The sequence below is a fragment of the Cibotium barometz genome, chromosome 10, assembly GCF_041138505.1.
Source record: "Cibotium barometz isolate CiBa-2024 chromosome 10, ASM4113850v1, whole genome shotgun sequence".
NCBI classification, from domain to species: Eukaryota; Viridiplantae; Streptophyta; class Polypodiopsida; order Cyatheales; family Cibotiaceae; genus Cibotium; species Cibotium barometz.
In genome coordinates, this window is record NC_141055.1 from 44,233,486 (window position 1) to 44,244,380 (window position 10,895).

Here is a 10,895-nt window from a genome sequence, read left to right on the forward strand (position 1 = left end):
CTACATTTGTTTCTCAAAACTACGTACAATGAAGGATCTCCTATCTCTTCAAATTGCCCTTTACATGTGTGTGTCTACATTTCATAGAATACTCTCTCTCTCTATCTCTCTCTCTCTCTCTCTCTCTCTCTCTCTCTCTCTCTCTCTTACACACACTCATGTCCATGTATTGAATTATGTATGAGTTATACATGTATATATGTATGCCACATATGCATACACATGTACTTGTATATGACTCCCACATAAACACACACACACACTACTCTTTCTCACACACACATGGTATTAATAATTGTATATTTATATAGATAGTAAATAGATGCATGTTTATATACTTTGTAAACATACAAACACACATATATACAACCAAACAAACATAAATGCATACAAATACTCGCTTGTGTGTTTGTATTAAAAAAGACACACACGTGTGAAAGTCCATACAACTCTCTCTCTCTCTCTCTCTCTCTCTCTCTCTCTCTCACACACACACACACACACACACACACACACACACTCATGCGCATGTATTTAATTATGTATGAGTGTTTATACTTGTATATGACTCCCACATAAACACACACACACACACACACACACTAGTCTTTCTTTCTCGCACACATGGTATTATTGATTTCTACATTAAGCCTTATCATCCCTTTCAATTATTGACCTCATATTATCATTATTGACTTAAAGCATGTTTATATACTTTATAAACATACAAATACACATATGTACAACCAAACAAACATAAGTGCATACAAATACTCGCTTGTGTGTTTGTATATACTTTACTACCTCTTGCAGCTCATTTATCATAATCTCTTATAGAAAATGAAATGGGCATTTTTGCTAGTGTTTTTGGCCTCAATGATGCAGGTCACCTTTGTCCATGTTGGGCTTGTAGGAGTAGACTACACAATGGGCGGCGCTGCAAGTTTCTAGGAAATCCCTTCTGTCTCTAAGATCAACTACACCATGTGGGCACTTTAGAATAGCTACTTTATGGGTGATTCTTTATGTAAGTTTGTCCCTCCCCCCCTCTCTCTTTAGCATCTCTATGTTTTAAGACTTATCAAAAGAAAGTTGGTTTCTCAAAGCTAAGTACAATGAAGGAGCTCCTATCTTTAGCATCTCTACGTTTTAAGACTTATAAAAAGAAAGTTGGTTTCTCAAAGCTAAGTACAATGAAGGAGCTCCTATCTCTTCAAATTGCCCTTTACACATGTGTGTTTACATTTCATTTGCACCTACATTGAAAATTGGTTTCTCAAAGCTACATACAATGAAGGAGCTCCTATCTCTTCAAATTTCCCTTTACACATGTGTGTCTACATTTCATTTACATCTACAATCATAGAAAAAATGCAAACAATTCAATGTACATACAAACACACATATGTACACCAAACAAACACAAAGCCATAATCCAAGGATAATAAGCACTCAATGTTAATAGATAAAAATCCTTGCTTCCATGCCAATTACTATTATTTAAGACTTACATCCTGCAAGTCACATTTTCATATAATTAGCACTAAATTAATTTCAATACATGGTAATCCATGCTTGTCAGTATCATTCACATGCTTCATCGATGTTAATAATGCCAACTTATATTAACCACACTTACAAGCCATATTTTGAGGATACGTGCTTATTAGTGTCATACACCACATGCCCATTGATACTAATCAATCATTTAAGACTTGTATCAGATGGCATTCATGTTAACCATGGTTGCAAGCTAGATTCCCAAGGTAATTAGTGCTAAATCAATGTCGTTACATGGTAGTCCATGGATATTAATCATGCACAAAGCCATAATCTAAGGATAATAAGTAATCAATGTTAATAGATAAAATCCATGCTTCCTGTCACATGGGACCTTTCCTCCAAGTACAAACTTTCAACAAATTTTTACAATTGCTTTAAATAAGTTAACTACAAGTTCATACATCAACCTTAGAAGAAAAATTGAACAAAAACCTTAAACGAAAAAATGTTTATCAACACAAGACAAAAGCATTGGTCTAATCTGCCCCCTCGTATTTGAGCCAGTGATCTCATATATGAGTTATTGATGATTTATTAAGGTATGAAGTAATTTGATACAATCAATACATCCTCTCATCAGAGGAGAAAAGAGAAGATAGAAAGAAAAGAGAGCTTCATCTAAGGAACCTGTAATTCTTACAAACCATGTTTAATATATATATATATATATATCTCACACACACACACACTTATGAAATAATTAAACCATATAAGAAAAACAATAAGAGAAATTGATACTCCCTGTAGATGTTTGCCTGTCTTAGCACTGCAACTTGCAGCCATTGTAACTCTCTTGTTTTTTGCCAGAATATAGTCGAGTTGGTACTTAAAAGTACACGAGAATAGGCTTGGTCTACTACTAAGCATTGGCCGTTTTACTAATTTCGACTATATGTAAAAGAAGCTGACCTACTTTTTAGGGATCTCTATCATAAATATGCTATTTTTATCACAAATTTAATTTCTTTGTATTTTTCTAATTGTTTAGAGATAGACATATATTGTCATCTCTAACTCTAATTTTATTGAATAAATATAACTAAATTCTCAAGAAAGTTCACTCACATAACAACCCTACCGGTTGAGAAGCAACTGTCCTCAGTTGCATCAACAACATTATGATAGTAGCATAATCCTTGTCACAACAATTGATGGCATGGCTTGTGAGGTAAACTCAGAGGTCCAAACATGGCTCAGAGGTTCTCATGGGACATATAATACCTCAGACAGGCTCAGAGGTTTAGTGACCGAACATGGCTCAGAGGCTCATTAAGCATGGCTCAAAGGTTTGGGTGAACATGAAATGCCATGACAGACTCAGAGGCCAAGAAATAGTGGGAGAGTGAATTTAAAAATTGTAACCGTTTCAATATGTTTCTGTAAAATAGTAAAAGCACTATAGTCCAAATATTAATTGGTTAGTCCATAACCCACACCTTTGATTTTCTTTTTCTAAGCATGTGAAAAGATCTTGTACTTGGCCTGTAGTAGTAGTACTAGTGTCACGGGACCTTTCCTCCAAGTACAAGCTTTTAACAAATTTTACAATTGCTTTAAATAAGTTAACTACAAGTTAATACATCAACCTTAGAAGAAAAATTGAACGAAAAACTTAAATGAAAAAATATGTATCAACACAAGACAAAAGCATTGAGTCTAATCTACCCCCTATATGTGAGACCCGCGGTCTCACGTATGAGTATTTCGATGATTTATTAAAGTATAAAGTAATTTGATACAATCAATACATCTTTTCATTAGAGAAGAAAAGAGAAGATGGAAAGAAAAGAGAGCTTCATTTAAGGAACTTGCAATTCTTACAAACCATATTTAATAACTCTCTCTCTCTCTCATACACACACACATACACACTCATGAAATAATTAAACCATATAAGGAAAGCAATAAGAGAAATTGATACTTCTTGTAGACGTTTTTCTGTCTCAGCATATCCTAGCTCCCTGTATATAAGTACAGGCCTGCAACTTACAGCCACTGTAACTCTTTGGTTTTTTGCCAGAATATAGTCAAGTTGGTACTTAAAATTACGGGAATAGGCCTAGTCTATAATCTTAGCATGAGCCATTTTGCTAAATTCAGCTATATGCAAAAAGCTGACTTACTTCTTGGGGATCTCTATTATAAAGATGTTTTTTTTTCATAAATTTATTTTCTTTATATTTTTCTAATTGTTTAGAGATATTCATACTCTCTCATCTTTAAGTCTAATTTTATTGAATAAATATAACTAAATTCTCAAAAAAGTTTATTCACATAACACTTCCATGCCAATTACTATCATTTAAGACTTACATCCCACGCTTATGAGCGTAGATCACGCCAACCAGTATCATTTAAGGCTTATGTCAAATGCCCAGATATATTAATCACTCTATTTAGTATCATCTAAGACTCATATCACTTTCCTAATCATGTTAATCACACCAGTCGGTCTAATTCTAGGCATTATATATTGCATTCTTAAGAATCACCTCGCTCACCTGCTTCACACAGGTTTGTGTGCTCTCCACCCCAACAGCATAGGCACGTTTGGCAGCCTCAGAAGCTCTCTCAAAGACATCAAAAGCCTAGGTGTTAATATATATAGGATGGAGAGGCACAATACCTGGACTACAACTCTTGTATGATATCGATATAGCTTTAACGCACACATAATTAAACCCCCATTCCCCTCCTTGATCATCTCTGTCTCTCTCTCACACATGCACGCATACGCACAAGCTCTCTCTCTCTCTCTCTCTCTCTCACACACACACACACACACACACACACACACACACACACACACAGAGAAAAGCTTCACAACATTGCATTTACATGGGCTTTTCAAAGAAAGAAAAGAGATTGAGAATAGAGCACTGCTTACTTGATGAGGTGGGGAATCCACTTGCAAATGTGCACAGACAGTGCTGTCTCTCGTAATCAGCCTGCACAAGCACAAAAGAGGGAGTCAGATGAGAGAGAGAGAGAGAGAGAGAGAGAGAGAGAGAGAGAGAGAGAGAGAGAGAGAGAGAGAGAGAGAGAGAGAGAGAGAGAGAGAGAGAGAGAGAGAGGGCTCACCCACAGAGTCTAGACACCGAAAATGAGGAAGGGAGCGTGCTACATGCCGTAATGAGAAAAACCTAGAAGGGAGCGCACTGCAACCTGCATGCAAGAATTTGAATTTTGCCTGTAGGCATTGAGGGAGGATGGCTGCATAATGCAAGAGGTGGCTTTGCATCTACGACTTGTGACTCTGCATGGATAGGGCGGCCGACGACTCCTTCGTGGTGTTTAAGGTGAGGTGGCCCAGGAGACCTGAAAAGCTCGCCACGTGGCAGTTGAGGAAGTCAACCCCTTTTATATATAGTAAAAAGTTTTCAATTCCAGCCAGCAAAATTACGCTAAAAACTGCAGTTTTCTAAGCACTTGAAGGCATTAGGTTGCGAGCTTGTGCCGATGTTAACAACTTGAAGGCACAGGTTATGAGCTTGCGTTGATGCTAACAACTTACCATGCAACCAATTACCAAGCCTTAGCTTCAAATTTCACGCAAATAGGCCCAAAAGCAGTGTTCACAAAAAACCTGCAAATGAACATGTAACATTTTGTTCACTTGAAAATTTAGTTTCCCAATTTTGGAAAATCTTCAAAATTTATAAGGCATTTTAACTATCTTTTAAACTCAAAAAATCTACAAATTCTCAATAAAAACCTTCAAAATTTTAAGGGTCCAAGTTTAGTGATTTGTTAGAGAACCATACTTTATGGGAACACTAGCCCAAAGCTTCCCCTAGGCGTGGGCCATCTTGACGGAACACTCTAGGTGAGAGTTTGAATCTCCCCCTAGCTCCACAAGACTTTTTTTCGAGTTAGCAAGCTCGTTCTAAGACTCGAAAAGAGAAACACTTTTGTTATTAGCTTCGTTGTCTCCAGTCCCAGAGACGATTTCGCTACTTCCTTAAAGCATTACCCGAAAGACCCATGACCCAAGTACTTTCGGACTTGTCATGTGGCGCACCCACTAAAAACTATGTATACCCAACGGATTTCCGGACAGGAATTGCCCTCCCCTAACTCCACAAGATGGGGTGGTCTCCCTAGCTCCCTAGCTCCGGTCACTCACTCGTGTGAATAATATATCTTCCAAAAAAACTGCCTTGTACCTGGTGTCAAAGATTCAAATTTTAGGAGGGGATGGATATTAGTGGCTTCCAACGGTCGAGTTGCCGCTTGACAGATACACACACAGAGAAGACGGGTCGGAGAGAAACAGCCATAGCCTCGACAGACTTCCTTCTATCATCGCCGTAGACACCACATCGTAGCCACGAAACCCTAACTCTATCTGTCTTTTCCGCCATAGCTCCGTAACCCCAACCTCTTTCTTTTGTCTCCATTTCCACGAAACCCTAGTCCTAGTCATAAAAGCCTTTCCTTGTGCCCTCACCCATAGGTATGGCGCATCAGCTTGACGATTCGATCTCCCCTTTCCTCAACGTCTTCACGCCCCGTGGACTCCTTCTGTCTGGATGGCCGTGACTCCTTCGTGCTGGGCCGCCACACCAACTGCGATGTGCTTCTCGCTCAGCCCAGCATCAGTCGACACCATGTCGAGATCCAGCTCCTCCATGCCACTCGCGAGCTCCTTATCACTGATCTGGGCTCCGGTAAAGTGCCCTTGATTTCCTCTTTGCTGTATGGTTACCATGGAAGGTTGCATCTATGGATGGCCATGGAGGGAGCAGTATTATATCTAGGCATGTTCTTCAGTAGGGTCGGTTTCATCTAGCTTTATCAAAAGGAAAAACTGTGCATTTCATTGGGTTGTAGACTTGCTTCTATCAGTATGAAAAATGTCCATGAGGGTAAGAACCTGCACAGGGCCCATTCTCTATGCCTGCATTTTCTGAGGGGATGCTTCACTTTGTGGGGTGGATATAGCCATGTCTGTGGTCTGCTGCAATGTAATGCCATATCTGAATTCTGTTACTATGTTTCATCAGTGCAAGGTGGTTACAGCCATGTTGTGGTCTGCATCCGCAGTTTTGCAATGCTTCTATGCTTCATCATCAGCCACGTCTGTTCTGCCAGAGAGGATTATCCTGGCCCCTATTACATAAGGGGATTTTCCAGAGAAGCCCATCTGTAGTGAACTAAAAAGATGATCCTAGCCTCCGTGACAGAATAGAAAGGCCCAGCCTTTAGTGGTAGACTCAATCATTATCCCTGTGAAAAAAACAAGCTTTGCTCCTACGTATGGAGAGAAAGACCCTCATGCATCTGTGGATTGGAAGAATGGGCCTCTGGTTTCGGAGGGTTTCTGCACCTGTTACATGGCATATGATTTGTGTTTGCTTATGATTGTTGTCTTTCTTTACCTGTGTTTTGCAGTCCATGGCACTTGGATTGATGGCAAGCAATTGCCTCCTCTCACCCCAGTCACTGCTAAAGAAGGCGAAGCCATCAAGCTAGGTGCTTCTTTTCGCACCTACAGGATTCAATGGCTTCCTTACCCCCAGCTTGCCTCCAACAACGAGAGGTTCACCAACATGCCAGAAGCTGGAGACTCTGCGCTCTCTAATACAGGAGGAATCATCTCGGTGCCTACTTGCTCTACCAAGTCGAATGGAACTTGCAAAAAAAGCAACAGAACTGATTCTCGGCAGCCTTCTGGCTTGACCAAATCTAGTGATTCCTGCAATGAAAACAGTAGAACTGTAAGTAAATCGAAGTCTTCTTTGTATTCTTGCTTCGTAAACCAATTTCCATGTTTTTTTTTTGAGCTTTTCTTCTTGTTTGGTACTCATAGGAACGGCTTCCTCTCCATATACTCCACCTGGAAAGGCATACTTCTTCACCCTGCCTCAAGCGTGAAGCCGTGTCTCCTCACATTGTGCAGGAAATTTCTGTAGCAGGGGTTTCTGCTAATGGGATTGAAACCTTCAATTCTAACATAAGCTTGCAGATCTCCCAGCAGCAGAAGAAGGGAGGATTGCCTCCTCTTCCTCCTGCTTCACGCCGCATTCCTTTTGCTCCTCTTCAGCCAACCACAACTTCCCCTACAGTCAAGAAAAAGATACTGAACACTGAGAAGAAGCTTGAAGTGGAGTCTACCAACAAGCAAGAAATGGCAGAAGAAAGTCTGGTCTCAGGATCCAAGCTATGGCTTCGACGCTGCAATTTGGCCCCTTCCCCAACACTGAACACATCAGCTTCAACTCTGCAACCATCTGCCCTACGCCCTCTTGTTGAGAAACAAATTTCTCAAGCCTTTACTGCTTGCAACGTCAATATCTCATCTGAGATCCCTTCTCCTCAGCGGTCTTTGTCAAGAAGAACCTTGAAGAAAAACAACGATGAGAAGCGAAATCAAACTATTAAGACTAGAGGAAACCTTGTGTCAGAGATGCAGTTCATGGTTAACTTGCAGGATAAGGGAGAAAATCTTCAGCAATCATCAGATGGAGAGAATGTGTCAGAGATGCAGTTCATGGTTAACTCGCAGGATAAGGAAGAAAATGGCAGATCAGACCAGGGAGGACAGGCTGATCAAGTTTGCTCTCTTTCATGCTGCAGCTCTCCAGATGAAGCCACCATAGAGGAAGAGTATCCATCTGACAAGGAGAATCAAGAGCCTGTATTTCAAATGGGCAAGCAGTCAACAGGAGCGCTTTTAAACAGGTTTCAAGCAAATGGTTGTGAGGGGTCCCCTTCTTGTGTTACTGAGCTCAGCAGGAGGCCATTCCAGCCTCTGAACTTAACTCCAAATGGTGTTTACAGACCCATATCTCCTTCTGCGAACTACACATTCACAGAAGAGGACAACTCTCTGGCAAGGGGACATAGGAGGCCATCCTCTTTGGTTAGAACCTCAAACCTTCCTCTTTCAAGGTTTCATGCCGATTTGTTAACATGGAAGGCTGTCTTTTATAGCTGAATACTCTCATGATTTCCTATTTTGCATTTATCCTGAATTAGGTTCGGAACCTGGATCACATGCTTCAAAAGTTGAAGGGAATGTCCAGGTCAGAGCCACGTCATGAATGGCACATAGTGGTTGATACTACTTGTTTGATGGATCCGAACTCTTTCAAATGTTTGACGCTTTTGGAGGGGATCCGAGAGGTTCGACTCATCATACCTCAAATTGGTAAGGTCTTCATGTGACTGTACACTTCATCACATATAGATTTGAGGATTGACTCTGCATGTAAGAGATTAACACTGCTTTTGGTGGGTGGTCAGCTATCAGAGAAATAGACTTCTCCAAACGAAAGGATAAGGCTCACATGTCTTCGAATGCTGTCCTCAAATGGATAGAATCATGCATGGTGAAGTTCCCATCGTGGATCCATGTGCAAAACTCCTCAGAGAACCTGCTGGTCGGAGTGACAACACCGCCTGCTTCCCCTCAACATGTTCACTCCGCTTCACCGACTTATGGTGGTGCCTTTGGCGATATGATGTCCCCGACAAATGGTGATCATGTGCTCAACTGTGCCCTGGTGTTCAGCACTACTGTCTTTGATGGGCAAGTTGCTTTGCTCACCAATGACACAGCTTTGAAGATAAAAGCCATGGCAGAGGTAAGGTAGAAAAAGTGTGGGCCATACTTTTGGGCAATCCTCCCTGTCCATGATGATTTTCCACTGCCAGTGTGTAAATTCTCTTAAAGGGTATCAACAGTATTGTGGAACCCTGATTTTGAGCAACAACACAATGGGTCTAGTAGATATCATTTGTTGTATTATGGCCTTGTGCTGTATTGCTAACTCAAGCAAGCTTTCTGATGCTACTGTGTTTGTGTCAGCAGGGTATAGTGTGCGAGTCGGCGACAACGTTCTGTGATAGCCTGTTGAGTCCTTACTCTGAGCGATTCCTTTGGGCTGGCAGCATTGCACATGGTCCTCACTGGACAGAGAAAGCTTGTCACAGTACACCAGGATCTCCTATCAGAACTTTTGCTGAGCCCAGTAAGAGGAATTTTATTTGTGCTGCAAGGGGCATGGCTTCAAAGAGACATCAGGTTGTGGAAGGCTTGAAGAACCATTGCAAGCAAGCACGGGGACTGAAAGTCATATTGGACTAGTGAGGCCAAATTAGTTCGAAATTGAGCAAGTGTAAGGGGGGCAAATTTTGCTCTGTATGTGTGCCTTCTGCAAATTTTGGTGTGGCATCGCCATGATGGCCTTTCGAGGTAGTGATCATCAAGTTGAGCTACTTGCTGAGCGAGCGGTATGATTTAGAGTTATGTAATTTAAAAGCTGGCTTGAAAACATGTAGTCGAGCTCCCGACTCAAAAGAGTAGTCTAAATTATTTCGAGGCAATATTCGAGTACACACAAGACAACAGAGTGGTTGTCAAGAAGAAATATCATTGAATAAAGAACCATGTCTTGGCTGCTGCACCATCCTCTACCAGGCCACACGCTAGAGTCATCCTGGATCGAGCCACTACACACTAGCGAGCCTGATGCCCCCCACCTCTAGTACCCTGACCTGATTCAGGGGACTCTTGAGCGACATAGTGTCGCTTTCCCACACCTGGTGGATCTAGCGAGCCTGCCGACCCTACTTATCTCTCTCCCATGCTAGATATACCTGGACGGACTGCACCCAGTACCACAGTCGCGACTTATTCAAGTGGGGTTGAGAGAGAGGCTCATGGATATTGATAGATTGATGCGTTCAGGATTGGACATACATCAGTCCGTCTCCGGACATCACTGGATACATTTTTGTTTGTTCCAGCCAACCATCACCGTTTCTTCTGACCACAAGAGGACAGCCCAGACACCACCTCCCACACCTCCCACAGTGGCTAAACTTAATGTGTGCATGCATGCATGCGTCTTTCCTTACACTATACTCAACTAGTATTGCACCAGCCCATTGAAGGTTCTACAAAAGAACTATTCCTTCTCTACAACCATCTCTCTTTCACACACATGCACATGACCCTTTCCCTTTCTCTGTCACTTACACACTCTCAAATGTTCTAACTCTCTCTCTCTCTCTCTCTTTCTCTCTCTCTCTCACATGCACACACACTCTCAAATGTTGAAACTCTCTCTCTCTCTCTCTCATGCACTCACACACCCTCTCTCTCTCTCTCTCTCACACACACACACATGCACACACTCCCTCTCTTCTTACACTCCCACACATAGAAGCTCTCTCTCTCTCTCTCTCTCTCTCTCTCACACACACACACACACACACACACACACACACACTCTCTCTCTTTCTCTCTCTCTCATGCACACATACACATATGTAAATATATAGTATATACAATATTATGTTTTAGATACATATACCTATACATA

At 41.3% G+C, this 10,895-nt stretch overlaps 1 protein-coding gene across 1 annotated transcript; it reads left to right on the plus strand.

The window, feature by feature from the left end:
• Positions 1-4,823: 4,823 nt before the first annotated feature.
• LOC147634950 (uncharacterized) lies at positions 4,824-9,911 on the plus strand. The gene is made up of 7 exons (XM_086803314.1): positions 4,824-4,862; positions 6,020-6,233; positions 6,958-7,283; positions 7,376-8,428; positions 8,545-8,716; positions 8,812-9,152; positions 9,380-9,911. The coding sequence occupies exons 1-7, from the start codon at positions 4,824-4,826 to the stop codon at positions 9,653-9,655; spliced, it is 2,421 nt and encodes an 806-aa protein (XP_086659440.1). The 3' UTR covers positions 9,656-9,911.
• The last annotated feature ends 984 nt before the right edge of the window (positions 9,912-10,895 follow it).

Coding starts and splice junctions, on each gene's coding strand:
- LOC147634950 (XM_086803314.1), top strand. CDS start 4,824: ATGGATAGGGCGGCCGACGACTCCTTCGTGGTGTTTAAG. Junction 4,863..6,019: donor ACTCCTTCGTGGTGTTTAAG/GTGAGGTGGCCC, acceptor CCTCACCCATAG/GTATGGCGCATCAGCTTGAC. Junction 9,153..9,379: donor AGATAAAAGCCATGGCAGAG/GTAAGGTAGAAA, acceptor TTGTGTCAGCAG/GGTATAGTGTGCGAGTCGGC.